Genomic DNA, 23,499 nt, shown 5'->3' with positions numbered 1-23,499 from the left:
CCCTCGATCATGCAGTCAAAACAATCCAGGGAAAGGGATGTAGGAGAAGCACAGCGGGTTAGCACGCCTCAGTTATTTCAGGTGCCGATGAACCTTCAGAGGGAAGCATTAAAACATGTCAAAGTCTGTTTTACACTCGAAAGTTTCCCAGTGAATTAGTTCCATTCAATTTAGATATTTTTTTATCACAACACTTTGACTGATTTTGTGAGTTTGAGGTTTTAAAATATAGGTTTCGCCCCGCTTTGAAGTAGTAGAGCTATATATTAAGTAGTAACGGTTGGCTATGAATATACCACTAGGTTATGTGTTTGCCTGTTTTTAATAGTTTAATTGCTTTAATGGTCTTCAAAGCAGTGTTATGTCACAACAGCACCATAACAAAACATGGGTGACATATGCAACACCAATAACATTGCTGGTATTGTCCCACGCTGTGCAGTTTTGCATTCAACCATTGTCCTGCGGGGTATGGCTATCAGAACTCACTGTATAAGCAAACATGTTGGGAATAAAATGTCAAACTACACATGACTCACAGTAAACACAATGATTTGAAAACAATGTTTGAAAGCTTCTGTTGACTACATATGAGGCCCAGCACTCATTGCAAGCCATTGTTGTTGCTTGATTGCTTGGTGTGTATTTTTCAGGAAGCCTTATCAGGCTCAGGGAAACTGAATGAGTGCCTTGGCCAATAACTCTCTTGGATCAGAAGTTGGACGCAATTAAATAATTTCCATTATTAAACCAAGAATTATTACTCCCCTCTGTGAAACTCAGACCCTGGCCAAGATTACTATTTCTGGCAATGTTTGCCTCAGGAAGGAACTTTCGCAGATTTAATGGGACCTGGGCCATTGTACACTGCCTTCTGTATGGCACGGTGCCATCATTTCCACTGCAAACAAATTGTTGAGGGAGTTATCTAAAGTCAATTCAAAACAAGATTGTCCCGTTTATGTGACCCCAAATGTGGCTTTCATATTCAATAGTATTCAATCAGCTTTTAGGAGACTGAAGAATAGGCTCTATGCTCATGCCAATATGCTGTAGAAGTATGAACAGATTTTTTTCATACTTTGATTTTTTTAAGTGAATTGTTCCTTACTGGGTGTCTCTATCCTGCCATTGCCATGAACTGTGTGACAGAGAGGTTGGAAGCAGTCATATCATTGGGATACTGTACATATAACCCACAATATAACCACAACCACAATATAACCCTCACAATAGGTCTTTTGTTAGACACAGACCATGCTTTTATCCAGGTTTCTATTCAGAATTTAAGTGGAGAGAGGAGAACTTTTCTTACATTTGTGATGGTAACATCATTTACTACATCAGGGCCCTTTGAGAGGTAAGATGTTTGTTTTAGTTTTTTGGAGCCCTAATGTTGATCTGTTGCTAAGGGCCCGGCCAAGAGTAGCTCTCTCCTATACTATGGGCTGGGAGCCCCAGCTGCCAATCAGTGGAGACAGGACTCATCACGCAGGAAACATAAAAATTGAAATATCATAATCCTCCAGTGCCGATCATGGGAAAATATGGAAACCTCATGAATTTTCCCCTGTCCTTTATGCTTACAATCACCGTCCAGAGAATTACACTCATATGGTCATCAAATTCAGCTCCTTGCAGTTAATCACAGGCTATAACTGAGATGGTCTCCATCTCAGACAAAATATTCTAACTCTTAAATGCCTTGCCACTATCCAAATGTTGAATTAGGCTATCCAATTTTATTTACAATATCGAAATACATTCGATTTCCTACATTTATATGCACTTCACGCAATTATACATTTTATTGTCTGATATTTTTTTATTACCCTTTCTCTTGAGAAAAAGAGAAAAAACACCGCTTAACACTCCAACAAAAACATCCAGATTTGTAATGTAAGCAACAAAACCTGAACGTAGTCTCCGCAGCTACTGCGGCTTTAAGCCATGTGAAAATAATAGAAAAAAAGATTGACCATATGTCTAATAAGACACACCATTACAAGCACGTCATTGTAAACGAAAATGCTGGCTGCAGTGTGGGCGACAGAATCATTTTTTTGTGTGTGGTCATTGAATTATACTCTTCTCCTGCTTTTCCCTCAAAAGAGGATGTAGATAAAAGACATTACGTGGTCATTAGACGGACATTAGAGTGGTAGACTAACCACACTCGCCTCAGTCTGCCCTCTCTTTTAAACAATCTAAGGGCTTCTTTAATGGAAGCTTTTAAATATGATGGTGTCCCACTGTCTGTACATTAACAACCTCTCTGTTTACATAAAAACAGCCCCAGCACAGATTAAAGTCGGCCCTCCGCGCCTCTTGTGACTAGGAGCTTAAAGCTTTCTAATTACTCTACGGGTCAATGTACACAGGGTTAAATCAAATTTACTGAGCACTCCCGGGACGCCGTGCTAAATAGGAGAGTAGACTAATGGAAACGCAAAAGGTCATCATAACAAACCATTACTGTTTCTTCTCCCCTTGTCCTGGGCTGGCAGGCATCCCGCTAACGCGAGTAACCACGCATGCGTAATGACACCCATATGATGTAAACTGATGGCCTGGGTCGCACTCTGCAACTGCGTAAAAAATATCCCTAGGTTGCAGGCCCTAGCACGGTCTGCGCGTTGGAAACTTGGAGTGATCCATTTCGCCATTGTTTACCGCAACCCTTCACCGTTGAGGTTAACCAGAGCCACTCATGGTAAAGGAGATCTATACAGCTGTCACATACTGTCCCAAGGACTGCGCTGGCTGCGTCAATTGATTGTTGTAGACTAATAACACGCCACTGAGGGAAAAAATGCACAAATTATCATGCGGAGGAGATTCTAAATAACAAGTGTAGGCCTAGATGTTTAAGGACCTACTGTATAAGGACCGACACGCTGAGTATATGAGCTTCATGAGGAATTTTTACGATAAACCTTAGAATTGCTTTTGAAGATTATTACTTATTTACAAATTCAGAAATATAGGCCCATCCTCCTGATTTGTAGGCGAAGGGTGAGGGCTCACTGTAAAAATGAGATGAAATATAAATGTAACTAAAGTAAACTTCTTTACATAATAAAAAACGTTTACAAAAATCTGAATGCATCGTGTCTTTCCGAGAGACATCATATCCACAATAATTATTCTATTTTATTTTCATTCTCCACAGCAAACGCTAATACATTAATTGTACTCAGTCAACCTCTCCTATAAAATGTTTGCTGTTATAAAATGGCATATAACATAACTGTTATGGTAGGCCTACATTTAAAAGAACACCAGCCATCTTATGCTATACATTTATAATATAATATGTTTCCAATAATCAACAATCCATTTTTGATTATTTATATATTTAGGCCTAATGATAAATGTTACCCAATTAATTAATTCGCCTATTCATAAAGATCAATTTCAATGCCTTCGCTTAAATGATTAGACATAAATTAATGTTTGTGAGCTACACGACAATGAAGTTATATTATTGTAAATTTGGTCCATCTTGCTGACAAGTTTTCATTGCGGATCATCCGACCGTTTTTTCGTAATCTTCATCCTTCGCGTCTAATAACTCCAGCTATAGTAGGCCTACTTCCTCCCGCAGGACCGCAATGCAGTTTCACTTATCAGGATCACACCCCAGGGATAACAGGTCACGAAACATCCAGTTGAAAAAAAAACCTCCCAATAATTGTTTTTCCACACTGTCCCAGGAGCACCGTATAGTCAATACGCCATGCATATATGTTTAATATAAAGTGCATTTCATAAATATGTCAGACTAAAGGTTAACGAATGATAGATAGCCTAGTGTAACTTAGGCTATACGATGTAACATTTACTTTACAGTAACAGATACACACATCAGCTTATATTGAGATGTCAGTATTAAGGTTAACATTTTATGCAATGGCTTCTGAATATCAACAATTCCATTCTTGCTTTAGAATTCATTGAATACGTTCATAATTGATGCCATGCAATGATCAGGGTAATTCTGAGATAGCGTATTCGTAAATGCTATTATTCACAAAGCATTGATAGGCCTCAATTCAATCAAGCCTCTCTATATTGATCAAGCCCTGATAGCTTATTCTCTGTTTAGTCCAATGAGGCTATCTACATGCATGAAATGATATGAATATTCTGAGAGCACTCTTGAGTCTGAATCTGCAGGTCTAATCATGAACAATACAACTTTTTCTTAACACATCTGGTCTGAGATGCAGGTCCTTATTTGGGGTCTTTGGCCTCTCAATTCAACTTTAACAAAATGCTGTCATCTAGTGGTGTTTTCAGAAAATAACATGGCATTTGAAAGCAGCGCATTAAAATATTATTTGACTACGCGTAGGCCTAGTGGCATATTGAGCGTATTGAAATATAATAGAATATGAAAGACTGTAGAATTATGAGATTAAAAAAAAGAGGAGGATGCAATAAAAATCTGTTGACCCCTTGGGTGAGTTATTCGCAGAAAAGCATGCTCTTACAATCGTCAAGGAAAGCCATTTTCACCTCTGGCCATCATTGCTTTCCCAAGAACGTCTCCATTCGGGTTGCGTTTTGGGCTATGTTTAGTGTATTTAATGTGAGATAGCTTCAGGGGACGACCCGCGGCTGTCTCCCAAAACGCCAATACAGAACCCAGAGGAGTCATCCGAGTCGGCAGCTGTACGCGTATTTGGACCGCGCATCTCCGATTAAACACGTAGGCCTACAAGCTTGTAAACTGATAATGATTTAGGTGGGACGCAGGTGGGATTCATTCGTTTCTTACCCCCAATCAGAAAACGATTTGTGCTCCCTCATTGCACAAGTTCAGCTGGATCCAGCTGTCCACTCCACAGTCTTCTGGAGAGCTGAGCTGACTTTGAATAAATATTCCCTTTTGATTAAATTTCTTCTTGAATAGCAGGGTGGAAGGTCAACTATATTTATTTTGTAGGCCATGTCCTGTAATATTTCACATTAGGCTTACAGATATTCAAAATAACAAATTGAGAAGGAATCCCCATCCTTCAGAAATATAGGCTAAGTGAGATGTGCATAGGCTCCAAATATTTGCTCTATTTGAGGTCCCTTGGGTTGACATTGAGGATATGTTGGGTTTAACCTTTGACCTCCATTGGGGCCTAAACAGGGCCATTAGAGAGGAAGTTCCGCTGGTAGCAGGCAGGCAGGAACTCCAGCTGGTGTCCTGGTGGCTGACAAAAGACAGGTGACAGTGGACACCTGCACTAAAACGAATGTTTGGTCGCTGTTAGCCACTGTATCCTTAGTAGCTCTTTTTTTTTTTGGAACACCTATTGCAGATATAATCCCAATTTAATGTATAAATATGATTGTGATATATAGCACAGGCAAGTAAAAAAAAACAACAACAACAAAAAGCGTTGAATTGAGAAATACTGATTGATTCAAAAACATTTTTATTGACAACCCTCCACATCCCCTTTGAGCCAAGTTCATTTCATCTAGTTGTTCACATGGCACTGCTTATTACAAGCACATTTACATCCTACTCAAATTGCAATACAGGTAATAAATACCCGTAATATTTTTCGTCTCTACTCAGAGATCATTTCCCTTTCATTTATTGAGATCTAGCTACGTAGTTCAATGTACATATTCTCTCTAAGGTTTAGGGGTAGCATGAGCAATATTTCTACCCATTTCTCTGGGCTCACAAACAGAACCTCTTAATTTTTCTAAACTTTTTTTTAAAAAATGTTTTTACAGCATTTAATAACCTGACAGTCCATGAAAAGCAGCCAGAACATTCACTTGTTTGACAATACACAGATGTTATAACAAGGAACATTTAATTGGCAAGATCATGCAGGAATTATTGGAATCACAGACCCCAAAACACACTTATGGTAGTGCATTGGCATTGAGTATGAGATTAACACATTGTCAGTCATTTTGCAACAAACATACAGTGGTTAAAGTTTCAGCAAAATTTACATAACATTATGGTTTAAATTAAATTTAAAACCTAAAATTCTTTACTAAAAAACCAATGGATTACTCAGTATTTTTGTACCTCTCTAGTGACACATTGGTGTAATTGGCAGTTGTAGTAATGGAAATCACGATCTAAAAAGCATGAAAGAAATAACTCACTGGTGCCACATGCAAGTGATAACATTAACTGTATGTTACTACCCATGATTTTTAAACTGGTGGAACACCAGTGGAGTTTCCCTGAAAGCTTTCTATCTAATATCTCTTTGGCAGTCGCAGTGCCGAAAAAGAGTAACAACTGTAAAATCAAAGTGTCATTATTTTGTGTGTGAATGAATAAAATTCCTTAGATGAACTTTGCTAGTGCAAAGTGGGCCAGGATCGTCAAAAGAAATAAAGCACTGCTTTAGCTTTCGAGAAACTGACCCCAGAACTAATGCCAGGGCTGTTGAACCCAAGCCCAGACTCCCAGTAGAAACACAGTTGGGAGAGTCATAGGGCTGTTTTACTGGCCAAAAACTTGATTGAATTGATTAAATGAATTTATCCTAAAAGGAGGGTGCTACTGGAATGAAGTATTATTATTATTTTTTTTTTTTAAATCCTTAAGAAACTACAGTACACCCTTATATAGTAAAACTATAAAATATGTGGCTACAGTACAGCATCCTCTTGATAAAAAAAATGTAATGTTACACTTAACCCTTTTTCTGAGTTGTATAAAATTCATATTGTACCTCACAGACCCACATGTTGCAACAAGATGTGTTCCAAGATCGTATCAACATGAAATATCACAAGTAGTGAACAAGGTTTTACAGAGAAATCATCATGTAAAGTAATATCTGAGAACTGTGTCACCTCCATGACACACACACACACACACACACACACACACACACACACACACACACACACACACACACACAAACCTATGTATTCAGCATGGTGCAGTGAGGAGCATGGTTAGATCAGTTGTTACAAGGTTAGCTTTCATCCCAAGACTGCACGCTTCCATCAGCCAGCAGTCTCTCCCGCTCTGTCGGGTTTGCCTCCTCCTGCTGCGCCATCCCAGCGCAGCAGGGCAGCCTGGCCAGCAGGGGGCGATGCAGTCCATTGTACAGTGCTGCGCCCACCAACAGAATGATGAAGCCCAGCACCTGCAGGCCGTGGAACGTCTCCCAGCCCAGGGCCAGGCTGACCACCCAGATGACCAATGTGCGCAGGCTGTCCAGGACCATGCGTGTGGTGGCGCTGATCTCCTTGGTGACGCTGATGCCGGCAAAGTTGAAGAAGGCGATGCTGACCGTGTTGCCCAGCAGTGCCAGCACGATGAGGGGATTGTTGCCGATCTGACAGAAGGCGTCCAGCGCATCCTCCAGGACCCCCCGTGGGTTGTTACTGAAGCCGCCAGCAGGGATGAAGAACATGGGAATGAGGAGCAGGGAGAGGATGGTAAAGCCAAAGAACCCTGGAGAGGAAGAAGGAGGGTGGAATTAAGACCCGTTGAATTACTAATGATCAACAATGAGTAAGCATTATTTGCAAAGTGAACAAATGAAATAGGTGGCATATAAATACGTCACTCTGTAAGCTTCACATGAGAAGCTTAAGCTTAACTCTCAGAACTGTAAACACACCATTGCCACATACACAGTTATACATCAGCCAGTTCAAACACACAAACAACAAGTAGAATGCCTCTAGTGCTGTTGTGTGGAGGAACGTTTGCAGTACCTTCAGTGCCTACTGCCCGTAGAGGATGAACATCATGCTTGTAGACAAACTTCTCCTCTAGAACCATCTGTACAGCCGCAATGACCTGAGCCATGATGATCAGAAGGTCACCTGGGGGGGTCAAAGGAAATGTAAAGAGCTTTTGTAGTTTGGAATTGTGCATCTTTGTGGAAAATGTTTTGTTGCTTGAGGGACTTCCAGTCTTTGACAAATCAAAAATCGACTCAGTCATCGTATTAGCTTCTATCGTACGTTCTAACCAAAGTCTACTCTTGGCTAAGAGCCCGCTGCACATCCTCTCTCCCTTACCTGTGATGATGTCACTGAGTTTGCGCGTGCTGTCGTTGTGTCCGGTGAGGAAGTCAGCCATTCCCACCACAATCAGGCCTAAGATGGTGATCAGGATGCCAGTCCACTGGCTGGCCAACAGGCGCCGCCCAAGGAAGGCCACAGACAGCAGGCCTGTGAAGATGATCACCGCCCCTCGCAACATCTGGAAGCTGGAGGCACTCGTCATGTTCAGGGCTAGAGAGGGAAGGACAACCATGGGGGTCAGAGAGAGTTGCAACAGTGGACAAAGTTTCACAGTGACGACCCTGAAATATAGACTAGACTTCTAATGGACTTAAAGGGATGTTAAAGGGACTTCTTTAACATTTGTTCCTGGTTTTGCCCTGACCTCAGACAGTTTTCAGTTACATATGTTGCTTCCTTAGATACTGAGTAGTGACATTTTGTAGTAGTGACACTAATCATTCTGGAAGTAGATAAAGAACACCTTGCAGACACTCCAATTCAACTCATTAAGACAGAATCATTCTGCATTATTTATCTGAAAAGTCACTTTGTTACACTGTAATACACTCTTGCATTTTGTCATGGTAACAGAACGCTAAAGTGGATTTCAGCATAGTAAAGTGACTTTTTAAAAATGTAATACAGACAAAGTTCTCATAGGGGGATTCCGTCATAATATGAGTTGGTTTGGCATGGGAATTTTTTCTGATTTTTTCGACTGACCGATTTGTCGAAATTTTTAAATGAGCTTTTTTACCACTCTGCTTACAGTATCTGCACCAACTGTAAAGTCACTGATTAGTTAACTGACAGTTTAGCTAAAACCAGCTATAAACAACCAACTATAAACACAGCCCGATATGTGTGTATTTCTATGACTAAATATCTACCGGTATTTTCATTTGAGCCGCGACTCGCGAGGGTGATTGCCGTTACAGTGGAAACTTCGGGAGTGGATTTCTCCAAATCACTGTTCAATAACATTCACACTCCATTGAGACAGAAATTTGGCAAGGTTAGAACGCTGAGATTCTCCTCTTTTCCGTAGCCATCTGAACTAAAAATATGTTTAGTGGTCCAATCGACTGAAAACAATGGAGCAAGTCACATGAGAGGGTATGTTTGTTTTGATGATGTTCATTTCTACAATTCAGAAAACATGTTAATGAATGAATAACATTATTGTTAATAGTGATGCATATGTTTCTAACCACTGGAACCCACTGCTGCCAAGAAGGAGATAAATATCCAGGATGTTGAGGTCACGTACCCACATACATGATGGAGGTAGCGGTCATGTCACAGAGGGCAGGGGGAAGGAAGAGGAGGGGGTTGAAGGTCTGGCCTGTGTTCATCTTGGGTTCTGGCCTCCGTCTATCATGACAAATTAGGATGTGGAAGACCACCAGACAACTGAGTTCCCCCAGGAACATCCCTACAGCCTAGAGAGAGAGCGAATCAAATGTTGCACAAGGTCAGCAACACATCACAAGCATCAACACTGAGAAAAAGAGGACATATTCTAGCCATTCATAATGATGGTATCAGCTTCGACACACTTTTTGTGTTTTTCACTTCTTCTCTGAGGATGTGAAAAAAAAGACCATACCTGTACAAATGGGTGGGAGAATGTGTGTTCCGGGCTGCCATGGCAACCCATGGCAGAAAACATATCAGCCCATCTATGAGAGAAGAAGAAGAAGAGAAGGTTTATAGTTTTAAGGTTTATAGTTTGTTAGACCTTTCTGTGTATGACCTCTATGGGGTTGTTTCCCATATACAGATTACGGGTAGTCCTAGACTAAGTCACACTTTGAAAGACGTTGATTTTTCCATTGGAACTAAAATCAATCGAGGCGCTTGAACCCAGTCCCATGAGTTGCTGGACAGAGACAGAGGGGTTAATGACTTACTAACTGTTGTAGCATGTGCACCGCCACAATTGACTTTTATAGTCAGATAATCAAAGGATGCATGACTGCCATGTGAGTCCTTGTTGATTCAATTGCTCAGGCTACGGGATGTGCTCACAAAGTGATGATGCAGGTTTTTTTTGTTCGTTTCCTCACACTGTCAGAGGTTCGAGCCTCAGAACTATGCGACCGAGTGATTAGTGGATTTAATCCAGTTTCTTTCATCTGAGGACAATGTTCACGCGGTCAAACTTGAAGACAAGTAACGTTTGTGAAATCAACACAAAGGGACTGCAAGAAGGCCGTCTGCACATTTATCTTATGTAACTTAATTCAAGTCATGACCTTTATCCTCAGTGAAGCGCAGTGAAGGGTTTGGTTTCAGTTGACTTCCTTGGTAAGAAGCACAGAGACTGGGTGAAACCTTACCTCTCCAGTTGTTACATGGTCTCATTCTATTACAGCACATGAGTGAGGAGCAATTGCCAGACCATATCTTAACGTTCTTTAAGTGTACTCTACGGTATTGTACAGCTAGCTTCCATCTGACATGTAACACACAAAGGAGCAGAGAGCAGCAGAAGCATTAGCAGAAGCAGGCCTGCAGAAGTAGTCTATTGGTCTCGATCACATCACGTTTTGCTCGACACACTAAAGAGAAGTTAAACTGACACCCCAGAACAAAGGAAACATCTGCTTCTTTTGTCGCACGAAGCAAACTATTTGCCGAGTTGGCGTAGTCTTCATGCCATGCCATGCCATGACAAGACAAGACATGACATGATCAGTGACTCATGAGGCACATGAAAGGTTTTCCTCTGACACAACAACTTTCAATGGCAATTTCACCACCAAACCACAGCAGCATCAGCACAAAGGTCCAACAGCATCTCGGCTGTGTGAAGTTGTGTGATTCCAACTACATAACTATAAGTAAGGTCTAGCCTACTGCAACTATTTGTGATATCAATTCACAATTGTCATAAAAATGATGTTAAGACTGTAACTTTCATGGTCAGAGATAGGGGATGATTTCTTAGGCCTTTAAGACCATGTTGCTTTGCTAATCACCAGCCAAATGTGTTCGACAGCAAATAGATTGAGGCAGTTCTTGAGGTTTATCGTTACATTAAAAGCTGGACATACATGATTATCGGCCCAAATTCTGCTTTAATTAATTTGATTATTGTTTACTTTATCTCCTTGTCATGTGCAGAATGCTATTCTGAACTATGATGTGCGAATTATTCACATATGGACCTGATTTCATTGATATCCCAAAACCTGGTGGCTTCACATCCACATTGAGCGAAACAACATTGTAAACAACTTGACATTCAATGACAACACGGGTGAAACGTTGACTTACTTTGCCGATAATGTGTTGATGGAGCCGGTTGTGAGCATAAGACCCGCAAGAAACAATTGGTACTTTGTCCAGGCCATACTGGATGTGTGAGGATGTTAAACAGCACAATCACAACCTTTGTCAGAAAGAATGCAAGGTGTTTTTCTCCCGCTGCTGTTGTGCTCACTCCGTCTTCCTACAGAATGTAATCACATGACTTTCGGTGTCAGCTGACCAAGTGCACCAGATCAGCGAATGTTGGTTTTCCAGTTTGTCATGCAATGATGATCCATTCATTATGAAGTAGCACACTTGTCTGTCAAAACGTCCGTCCACCTATTTGCTAGCTTGAAAAAACACGGCTAGGACCATGCAGAGACTTCGTAGACCATATCATGGCTGTCAATACTAATTCGATTTTCGGGAGCCCTATCAGTGTCAACTCAAGTCATGTTCAACTCATCTCTTTCAAAGCCTTAGCACGGACCCGTTACAATGAATGTATCTCGTATTGCGACACAAATTGTTACAATTCTTGTACATTATCGATCACCTCTCGTTACATTGCGACACGCATCGTCATACCAATGTTTCAATTAAAACACGACAAGTCAGGTTAGCCTAATCATCCTTATCATTGGCTGAGTCCATTACTTATTGAGGAAACAAGAAATGTTTAATTTAGGTAAATGTTAATATGTTAGGGCTGTGGTTAGACCATAAACCACCGGTTCCAGGTTTTACCAACACACTATGTTGAACATTGCTTTTTTTCTGATGTCAACAGCAGAGGGCACCCAAGACCAAAGTTGATTGTCTTAATGGTCTCAAAGTTGAATTTCTTCACTGCAAGGTTCTCTAAAAGCTAGTAGGTTCTCAAAGTTAGTAAAGAGGGTGATACACCAGGTTTCTGATGAAATTCCCCAGATATCACATCAGAATAGAATAGAATAGAATAGAATAGAATAGAATAGATCATTTATTTTTCCTCAGGAACATAATGTCAATCTGCTGATGTTCACACACTGCGAACGATAATTCCTGATCAAACAAGTTTGGAGAAAAAACGCGCTATATAAATAAAATAATTGATTACAATTGTTATTTAGGTTTATACAGTGAGGCCTCAAGTTCAGGGCTCATCCCTCATTTGGAGTTCATGAACTGGTATGAGCTGCCTTGCATCCCCGTCTCTCTGCTTGTGCATTCTACTCTCCGCTGATACAACATAGCACTTGTGATGAAGGATGGTTTCAGGTAAATGCCAGGGACAGCTAATGAGAGTTAGAGCCTGTTCTGTCGCCCTTCACTCTTTGTAAAGCCACTTGTCTCTCCTCATTGCAGACTGTAGTCCTCTCATCTCCACACTTTACAGTGCAAGGTCTGCCTGCTCAAGTGCTTTTCCATGTGACACGACATCAGCTCTAGCCTCTGCTCTCTGTGTGGTATTCCTATATTGTGCCATGTTGTTCATGGCAAAACAACTTTACCCAGACTTCTACTCTTATTTGGTTCTTGGTAAACAACAATTCATGCTAGAATGGTTGGATTGAAACAGAGGATTTTCCTCAGGTTGTTTACGACTGTGTGAGTGTGTTTGCAGTCTAAAGTTGCATTGCAACATTAAAAATGAAAGATTGCTCAAAGCAACAGGGAGGTGCATCATTGGATCTCTTTGATAAGATTACATTACTGAACAGCATACATTTTTCAGTACTCACACATTTGCAAAGGCAATTACAGTGACAGTCAGCCCAAGCGAAAAATAGGTATACTTATTTTTTGTATTTTAAGTATACTAAAGTATGTATGTATTTAATGTGTGCAGTTCTATTTAAATAGTAGTATGTCAGTATACTTAAAGGGACACCTAACCCATTTGTTACATCACATTTATTATCTCCAGCACCACATCAGTGTCTACATATGTGAAAATAGCGATTTTTTTTTAACCACAATGACATAGGTGGTGCTTTTCTTAGGAGCGTTTTCTCTTATCTTTTTGTCTACAGAGTCAAGTTTTGGTTACTTAGAATGTAATCTTTAAAGTACTGTAGAAATAGTACTAAGTGTAATAGAAGTGTGTTAAGAATGTGTCACTGGCATATATTATGCATACCAAGAGTACACTTCAATTACATTATAAATGCATGAGCACCTATTATGCATTTTAAAATATTTAATACTCGACCTTTATTTATCTATGACATCCCATTAAGTTTGAGGGGGATACAACATGTTCCCATGCAACTCAGTCACTCTTGCAGCAGGCCATCAAGCAAGGGCGCTCAAATGGCTTCAGACCTTCTCATGGGACTAAATGGCATACCGTATCTTGGTCTTCATGATGTTAAGTCATGGTTAGCAACTAAATACACATAATTAAGCGAAGCATGCAGCTAAGTATACAAATTGATGGGTGGCACAGCTAACACATAATCCAATCTCAAAATGAGCATTGAATCCAATAAATAACTAAACTAAGTATGTTAACATCATATTTTAAACTTAAACTATTTAAAAATTAAACTTCATATAATATATTTGTATTGTGTATTTGACAATAAAGTATACTTTTTGTAAGGATACTTAAATTAAGCAATAATAACACCACACCCACTCAGTGATCAAGACGGCGCACCAGCGCCTGTTTTTCGTCAGGCGGCTGAGGAAATTCGGCATAATTTGCGCTGAGATATATAGTTCCCAAATGTACAAACATTGTCAACGGAACGTGATACACAAGTCTACTGTGGAGTAGGAATATCATATAATAGGTGTATAATAGGTGATTTAACCGTGACATTATCGTTATGAAATCACGGCTAATCACAATGCTTGTTTTCATCAAACCGTTGTATAATGTTCAGCAACCTTATGCACGTAAATATTTGTTTTGTAAATAACAGTTGGCCTATTACGTATATATTCTAAAATCGTCTTCCCTGAAATATGTCGTTGAACATCTGTGGGCTATGAAAAAAATATGAGTGGCCAGAAGCATGTTGATTTCACACCGAATGGCCCGGAAACATTTGATTGACAGTTTCATCCAGTTTTGTCAGGTGGGACCTAAGGGAATAGAGGATGTCGGCGAAACTGTACAGAATGTTCTATTGCAGAAGAATGAAAGGTCATTTGGGGAGAACTGCAGAGACCAGTATAGGCCAAGACGTGTAGGTCAAGGAGTTGACATGATGGCAAACCTGTGCACCTGGCAAACCTGCTGAATAATCTAAATGGAATAATCTTGAGAATTATTCATGATTATGCAATGCATTAGCTCAGCTATGCATACTATAGCAATCATTTCTGACCATAGAACCCCCTAACCTGTACTGTAGCTGATGCCATGCTAATGCTGTGGTATTGAATTGTTGGAGTTGGTGCAGTGGTGTCTGTGTTATTACAGTTGAAGTGAACAAGGATATTTTTGCTCTGTATCTTACTATACGTTCAAATGATAGAGTTGTAGAGCTTGTCGAGTCAAGGTACAAGCGGCCAATTTTGGCAGTGTGTGTTGGGAATTCCTCAGATGGGTGATTTGATTGGTCATTTCCACTTGTGCACTAAAACTGAGTGTGTACGAAAAATCAATTTGTCTTTGTGGTTTACAACTCTGTGTTTAAGAACAAAAATAAATTGGAATCACTCTCCCTGAGTGTCTTACTTGGCAGTTGCTTTTGATGAATGGCAATACACAACACTGGCTCAGATCTGCAAGTACAAGCCTACAGAAATCACTTCCACCTTTATACCCTTCAACAAACACTTAGGAAGTAGTGGCTCCAACTTAATCAAACCTGTTGCTAAGCTACATCTTTCCTCATTTGATGGCTTTCCCAGCCTCCCTAATCAATTTAATTGCTTTCTTTTACTTGTTTTCTATGTGCTGATTTGGTCGCTCAGAACCAGGGGCCTCGTTTTTTACATAAAGTGTAGAAATACAATGTACTGATGGAGCTTGAAAAATGGCTCACAATTGCTTAACATGCTAGCTACAGGATCACCCTCCTTGGCAAATACTGTAACTGTTGTTTCATTTGCTTCGGAGTATCTTAGTAAAAACAAAGATACAGTAGAGACATTTGAAATCTTGACCTTTCAAATGGATTGAGAAAAACTGTGACTGATGGAAAGCTTTCCATCCAAAATACCCCATGTGTTGAGATGTATTTGTATGATGAGCAGGACTGTCCCTCAAGCTTCAAGTCACCAACTGCTGAGCCACTGGGAGAAGAATTTGCTGCAAACGCCAAAGCCTTTCCTTATGGCTTGCAGGCAAAACGCACACACACGCGCGCACACACACACACACACACACACACACACACACACACACACACACACACACATACACACACACACACACACACACACACACACACACACACACACTTTGGGCCCACTCCATTGCCGTTGGCTGGAAATGTGCAGGATGTAATGACATTGGCAGCTTTCCATATCCCTTGGAGAATATGTCAACAATCAGTCTGCATCGTTGTAATAACTGTTATTTCCATCTCAGAGGAAGGCCGACGCATTCCTGGATGCCCTTTCATTGGAGATCAGACATTCAAATGGAGAGGCATTCAAACGCAACTGAACATGCACAGGGGACACTGTCATAGCCAATACTTGAAATCTCAGAGGGCTGTTGACACAAGAGGGAGTGAAGACTGAAGAGCTGGATAAGGGGTATGCGAGCTAGGCCCGGATGGAGAGATAGAATACAAAATGATAGCATACACAATGATAGCAAAGTCTCCCATGTAACCAAAGTGCAGAAAAAGACACATGGAAAATCTGTAGTAATCTTTGGAATTGTAAAAAAAAAGAAACAGAAAACTTCTCCCGCCTTTCTTAGAGGGATATCTTTGGCCCTGTCTGTGACAGTTACAGCTTTGTCACAACAATGAAGTGTTTAGACTGTGTTTTTGCAGTTATACTACGTGAGTAAGGTCAGGTGTCCATATTTGGCTGCAGATACTAGGACAGATACCTCCTTGTCTGAGAGTGAGATCACCTTATTTAGCTGGATTGTAAATCTGCAACAGTAAAAATGGCATGGCCTCAAAGCGCAGCGCTGCAAAGACATTAAGGGTGTTTTATTAACAAGTGAGATGTAATGTGTGTGAGCTACAGACTTTTTTTGTGACCATACGGAGATCAGACCATAATAAGAAGAGTTCGTGTAACATTTTCATCCAGACGATGGTTGTTGATTCGTACTTTCCTTTCACCATGTCTGTTTCACCTTTCACACACAGATTGTATAAGAGTAATGAAAAGCCTTTGGTAAAGCATGATGTAGAAATACACAGATGATAGTATGACCTTGTGTGGTCTTTGCTTTTAAATCTCCTGGACATTGTCGATAGACAAAATACGAATATGAGTAATTTATCCTTGAAATAGTCAGTAATATAACACAAGCATTTTGTGTCTAGCTACTGTTTGTCCATCCCATGTCTACGTACTGTAACCTTTTGCCATACTGTACTTTTGGTGTCATTCATATTCATCATGTTGTTCTTATTGGCCTCGCAAGGCAGGCGGACTGGAAACACAGTGTATTATTCAGAGAAAAGCACCTAATAAAGGCTGACCAGCCCAATGCAGAAGACCACTGATATACTAGTTGATCAGGCATCAACCAAAGTCACAGGCTGTCATTGGTTATGTAATCCCTTTCTAGTGGTCCTCCCTGTGCTTTCGGGAGTCACTGCTCTCTCTTGTCCCTGTGTTACCAAAGGAGGCTATTGAATGCACTTGACCTTGAGAAATCATTGTACAGCGCATCTCCCAAAGACACGCTGGAGAAAGAATAACACTGAGAAAATAAATAACCCTGAAATGGAGAAGAAGGAGGAGGAAATCTGCTAGGCTTGCTCTTGGGAAGCCCTCAGTGGAGTTGAAACATCCAGGGTGTCCCAGGCCATCTTATCTGTGAAAACACAATGGAGAGACAGAGTGGAGTGCTGTGTTCGTTCACACACTGTGCCACTGTATATTCATCATCAAACATGAGTTTTGTTTAATAATGGGAAGCCTTACTCTTTATGCATTGTTTCACTTGTTTACTTTACAGTAATAGCATCGGCCTCTATATTTTATGGTATCAACATTTCTGAGCGAGTAAATGTATCCTGCCGTCTTGTCCAGGTTTCACATTAAGCTTGCTTTAAAAAGAAATTCAAATCTCAATGTGATGCCCTTGCTTGAATAAACAATGACCGGATAGTCAGGATGACATACGCGCCATGACACAAAATCTATGCATATGAATTAAAGTTTGTTTCTACACAATATGAGAAACCATTGAATAAAGTGTCGGCTTAATTTATTAATGCCTGAACTGCCACTTTACCTTCCAGAGCTCTTTTCACTTCCCCCTGCTCATAAATTATGTTGGCCTTTCACACGAATGTTGTGTGAATTTCACAAGATCATTCTGAATCAGATCTTGCCAGGACAGCTCCTCGACACAAGTGCGGTATGTAGAGCTCAACCGGTATTCCTCGAGATCTTTGGGGAGGACACCTAATCATAACTGACACAGGAGCAGCGCTGCTGATTTGATGCTAATAGGCGTTGAAGTCAGAAACATTTCTGAGGCACTCAGTGCTCCTCGAAAAAAGGGGCTTTTTTCGTTGCCATGGTGTCATTAAGTGTGCTGTGGAATTATTCATTTGTACAGTCTCTCTTATCTTTGGGACAGGAATGTCTTACATTGAATCAGTGTATATTTGCACTCCAAAACCCTCTACAGTATATAATTAACCTATCTATAGTAAGCTTTAGTATACCTGAAATGTACCTTAATCTATCTATCTGTACTTTTATCTATTATCTGTATACAGTAGTTTGATAAAGCGTTCAATGATATTGCAAGTGCCTTGCAGTGTTTAAAGGGACATTTGTTTAAAAAGGTGCTGAGGAAATGACGCCCTATGATGTTGGTGGGGGTAAAGAAATAAAAATAATGCAGCGAAACTACAAGAGATTTCAGCCAGGGGAAGTGCAACGTTTTCACATTGACACTCGTATGGTGCTGAAAATAATGAATATGAGTTAAAACAAATAAAAAAGTGCCCCTTTAAGAAAAGGACTGAATATAAAATAGCATACATACCTTTCACTCTCAAAATAATCACAAATATAATTTCTGGATGGTTTTGGAAAGTCCCCTCACAGGTAGCCTAAAATGCTTCTAGCTCTCAAAACTGCACATTTCCAGCCAACGGCAATGGAGTGGGCCCAAAGTGTTTGTGTGTGTATGTGTGTGTGTGTGTGTGTGTGTGTGTGTGTGTGTGTTTGTGTGTGCGTGTGCGTGTGCGTGTGCGCGTGTGCGTGCTAAATTGACTGGATGTCAGTCAAGGTCACAAAAAACAGTAGACCTATTTCTAGCCTGTCACCTAAATTCCAAAGTGGTGTTGAGAAGGCTGGGAACAGTCCTCAGGTTGGGATTTGACAGAGACTCCCTGAAGCTCAGTCTAATCTTGAGAGAAAGCTACTTTGGTCACATTCAAAGCAGCTTACTGTGGACATATATCTCTATCCATATATATATATCTCTGACATGCTTTGGATACCAAAACAAAAGAAATATATCAAATATATCAAATATCAAAACAAAAGATTGACAGTTGATCAGCTAATCATTAAGAGCAATATTGTTCAACTCCATGCAGTGCAGAGAAGTGCCAGGAACTGAAAATCGATGAACATAAAAATCGAACAAGTGGACGTCTTTCTAACGGGTGGATATTCTTGCGATGTTTCGGTGTGCAAAAGTGTCATGTCTGGATTGGGTTTGGTCTTCCATGTTTGTAATCAGGGGGCAGTTTCCTGACAGGGTCTGGAGTGTGGGTTGCTTCCATTCTCCTCTGCAGTGCTGCTCAATGAAATCAGCCTGCTAAAGCTCTCCATTAGCCCTACATCTGCTCTGGCTGCACACAGACCCACAGATGAAACAAAAACAGATGTTTTAAACACACTGATCTAAAATGTCGCTCTGCGTCACCTGTATCTGCACTGCAGTGCAGCTAATGGAATACTTAATAACTACTACTATTACTAGATATTAATGTGTGAGTAGTGCACTGTTGTTGTACTGTGATTGCGTTTTTAGAGGTTCTCAGCAGAGATGCTGGGATAGCAAATCCAGGGGTTCATTATATAAATTTGACTAATTGACTTTTCTTTTTGACCAGGAGGATGCTTTCCATTCGAAATGATGAATGATGAATCAACAAATGATGCCTTCTGTTTGATCCTGTGCTACATGTGCTCGCCGCACCTCAGCTAAGCAAGCTGTATTATGAAACAAACATTTTCGCAGGTGCCAAAAGCTTGCTGGCAGCACTGGGCTTGTGTCAGGAACCACAGGAGCAGAATGATTGTGAGAAAGTGAGGGGGCGGGGGGGGTGTGGCAGGGGTGGGGTAATAACGTTGGGGGGGGGGACGCTGGGGGGGGACGCTGTGCCAGTGTCAAGCTGTAGCGAAGCTTGAGGTTATGGTTGCATAACACAGCTGATGTCAACCCAATGCATGAGATGAGACCCTCCCCAGGACCTGTGTCTCTGAATCCCTTTTCTCTCGCAGTTCAGGCAACAGCTAAACAATCTCACATTACAGTTGATTTGAAACATCTTTCACAACTGACTCCTCAGTCTATGAACCAGCCGGGTTCAGTTGAATGGTTGTGAAATTAAAGTGAGTAGATTGAATGGGGTCACTGCATTCTTATTCATGGAATACAGTATGAACATTTCACAGAATATTTTATTTTGTCCTAAACTGCTCTACCCCCTCTGCACGCACATAAACACACACACACACACACACACACACACACACACACACACACAGAGTGTTTATATTTACAAGTGGGCTCTTCAATGCGATTGCTCTCTGCTCTAGGGCCAGTGGATTCCCAGCACATAAAGGCACCGTTGGGAAATCAGGGTTGATTAAAAGCATTTATAGCTCTCACGGAGGTCCTCCAGGACAGCTCTGCTGTGAGCAAAGAGAGAAGAAGAAGGGGGGGGGGGGGGGGTGGAGGGATAGATAGAGAGAGAGTTTGGTGTGAAAAGGAAGAGAGGGGGGTGAGGGTAGCAGGATGGATCATCCTTATCTCCCTGCCAGTGGAAAGACACATTCAGGCCCCATCCCCTCTGCTTCCCATACACTTTGTAAGGACACTGTTGCGGGCACTGATGCCTTAGGCGGGAATTTGTGTTGTTTTGCAGAAATGTACAATATCTGCCCTTTGAGTCTTTTTATAATACACTGCATGTGTGCATACTGTTAGATACGTTCATTTTCAATTAAATGGTCAGTGTGGGTGAATGTCAAGCTCAAAATAAAGTTAAAGTGTTAGTTCACTCAAATTATCCTGAAAGGATAAAGCACAGACTTCAATCCACACTTCCATCCTTGGTTCTGTTTATCTGAGCACTGTAACTGACAGCTAACTTTATCATGTTTAACCAAAAAGTCTATAGACGCTAAATTAGTATGTTTGAAATGTCATGCTAAAATCATCTCAAAGTAATTTACATCAAGCAGTCTTTTCAGAGTATTTGGGATGATTTGGGCATGACATTTGAAACATGCTAATTTCGGTGTTGATTGAAGTTTGTCCTTGTCCATAGTCTCATTTTATGGTAAGGAACAAAATATGTGATTTTGTAATTTGGGTGAACTATCCCTTTAATCTAAAAATCTAGCAGCGAAGAAATTGGTTGCTGGATGGACAAAACACCTATAAAAACATGTGTTCATAGTGTAAAAGGGAAGTTATTAGTCTAAAAGTATAATACAGTCTGGCCTTTTCTCCTCGATAGATGAATTTCAGGGCTGAAATGGACATTTCCATCCCTTTATGATGAATGGTAGTGATCAGTAAAGCCCATTAATGAGACTCAGCACTGTTGTGATAAAGGCCCAGACAGACTTATTATTCTGTTTCTTGTGGAAGAGACAAGAGGAGCTGAATCATCCACACAGGAGGCTCCAGGTAGATTAGACTAGGCTAAGGCTGTCACAATGAACCACCACCATTCACCGTGCTAAACCCACTTACACCCTCCGACTTTCATTTATGCCGATGGTTTGTCACTTTTTTAAATGGCTCAAAGATAAGTCTGTGAAATAATAATAACCTGTTCTAAAGTTGCAACAGGAAATCGAAGGGGGGAGGGAGGAGGAGGGAGAAGGGGGGAGGGGGGGGTTGACCTTTGCTGACCTGTGAAAATTTCCGCTAGTAATTCCACAGCCACATGTGTTCCTTATGTGTTGTAAATCAATGTTGTGATTTGATATAATGGTTTAATTTCTCAGTTAAGACCTGCTTAAAGGTTGTTCCTATAAGAATGAAAATGTGACGTCTTCCAGCTGGTTTCCCCGTCACTGTGCTAGAAACAGCCGTCAGTGATCTGGGCTGCTCCAACAGGGTCAAGGGCCATCATATAATTCGAAAAGATTAATTTTCCGTTGGAATTTGACCTGTGTGGCTTTGGATATTTTTACCTCAACTAAGAATGTCTTACAGTTCCTGGAAATTTCGTTTTATGTAATTCCAGAAGAGTTTAAGATTATAAACATAAAATGAGCAAAAAAAAGCACGTACAGCCTGAAAAAAGAATATGTTAAAGACAATATTTTTACACTTTGGTGCTAACAGTTAGCGGTTAGTGCCAGTGCCCAGATATACAGAACCAAAGTGTGGATTGAAATGTATCCTTGTCCATGGACTCCTTTCAAGGTAAAGAATTACATGTGATTTTACATAATTTGAGTGAACTATCCCTTTAACTAAACAAAGATATTTGAAAAGTACCCCAGCGGAATTAGGAAGCGATGGATTGGGACAACCAGGCTGAATGAGGTAAGGGCATGGGACGCATTAGGAGCCTTTCGGCAGTGCAGGTTGTACTGTATGGGAAATAGAGCGGAAGAGGGGACGATGCACTGGAGGACAACAATCAAAGGTGGTAGTCTGTCCGTGCTCTGACACTGAGTTATGTAACAGATGTCATACAGTATGGCTGAGTTGAGTCATGGGCGAGCTGCATAAACTTACTTCAGCCGCCCTGTCCTCACCGTCTTTACGTAACACCACATGAAGACCCCTCCGTAACGTTTCTGATATTGCCCTGTTACTCTTCGCTTGCTTTTGATAGGTTGTTGATCACAGTGCAGTGTAACTGCAGACGAAGCCCCCGACAAACGCTGTAGGATCGAGAACAATGAGGCCTTGCACTCGTACCTTCAGTGTGAGCTGCGACATGCTTTTGTCTGGGAGCGACGTCAAAGTGTGTGTGCAGGCGAGCGGAAGGCGTTGGACAACAGATGCTTTAACCATGGGAAAGCTGAGCGCACCATTTCTCTGATGCAGCACCTTCTGTTAAGGCACTCTCCTGATCTCAAGGTGTGAAGGGAATGTCTAGGAGCTGTAATTGTTTAGACACACTGGCTCTATTTGTGGCAGTGCATGCTGACACTGCATGCTGACACAGTACTTTTTCTGTGTTAGATTCAGATTCAGATTTATAAACCGTTGTCTGTGTCCTGCTCATGTGCACTTTCTTAAACCAACCATCAGAAAAATAATGTCATAATGACTTTGACCTTCGCTTTGCTTATCCACTCAGTTAAAATGAGATCGAAACTCATAAACCATTAATAATCAATTCATACATTTATTAAGAAAATGTGATTAATCAATGGCAGAATGATGAATAATTCAAAAACTCATAGAGAAATGATAGTACAGTCTTCAAATCATTCTGAAGTGATTACCGAAGCGAAGAGTTTCAATAAAGCTCAGTGAATGCTTTTCAAATCCCTCAAACATTTGAGCATAGGACCCTTCTCACATCATTGTACCTATCTCCTCAACATACTGGTTGTTCACTTGTGCAGGGGTGGCCAATCCTGCTCATGGACAGCTGCAGGGTGTGCAGGCTTTTGTTGTATCCCAGCTCTAACACACTAGATTCTATCAATCAGCTGCTAGATTAGACGAACCAAGCGTGTTGGTGCTTGGCTGAAACAAAAGACTGCATACTAGATGTAGATCTCTAGAGGCAGGCATCAGTTATTTGTGATCCAGGTTTCTCAGCATCAAATGTGCTCTATGGTTGAGGATGATGTACCATGAGCCAAACTAACCACTTAAAGGTTTCCCTTTGAAAACATTTATGATGATGGTATCCATAGGAA

The 23,499-nt window shown here is 40.8% G+C and overlaps 1 protein-coding gene across 1 annotated transcript; it reads right to left on the bottom strand.

The window, feature by feature from the left end:
- Positions 1-5,720: 5,720 nt before the first annotated feature.
- slc35f6 (solute carrier family 35 member F6) lies at positions 5,721-11,427 on the bottom strand. Its single transcript, XM_083689328.1, has 6 exons — positions 11,290-11,427; positions 9,617-9,689; positions 9,278-9,449; positions 8,020-8,235; positions 7,711-7,821; positions 5,721-7,444 (listed from the first exon to the last, which is right to left on the bottom strand). The coding sequence occupies exons 1-6, from the start codon at positions 11,364-11,366 to the stop codon at positions 6,960-6,962; spliced, it is 1,134 nt and encodes a 377-aa protein (XP_083545454.1). The 5' UTR covers positions 11,367-11,427; the 3' UTR covers positions 5,721-6,959.
- Positions 11,428-23,499: the final 12,072 nt, after the last annotated feature.

Source organism: Argentina silus (assembly GCF_951799395.1).
Source record: "Argentina silus genome assembly, chromosome: 17".
Taxonomy (NCBI): domain Eukaryota; kingdom Metazoa; phylum Chordata; class Actinopteri; order Argentiniformes; family Argentinidae; genus Argentina; species Argentina silus.
The sequence above is the reverse complement of the archived record's forward strand: the minus strand, read 5'-3'. Positions and strand labels throughout refer to the sequence as shown.

Excerpts from the sequence above, each read along its gene's own strand:
- slc35f6 (XM_083689328.1), bottom strand. The coding sequence starts at position 11,366 with ATGGCCTGGACAAAGTACCAATTGTTTCTTGCGGGTCTTATGCTCACA. Across the intron at positions 9,690-11,289 it reads ATCAACACATTATCGGCAAA|ATGGGCTGATATGTTTTCTG; the intron begins GTAAGTCAACGT and ends CTTCTCTCATAG. Across the intron at positions 7,822-8,019 it reads ACTCAGTGACATCATCACAG|GTGACCTTCTGATCATCATG; the intron begins GTAAGGGAGAGA and ends TGACCCCCCCAG.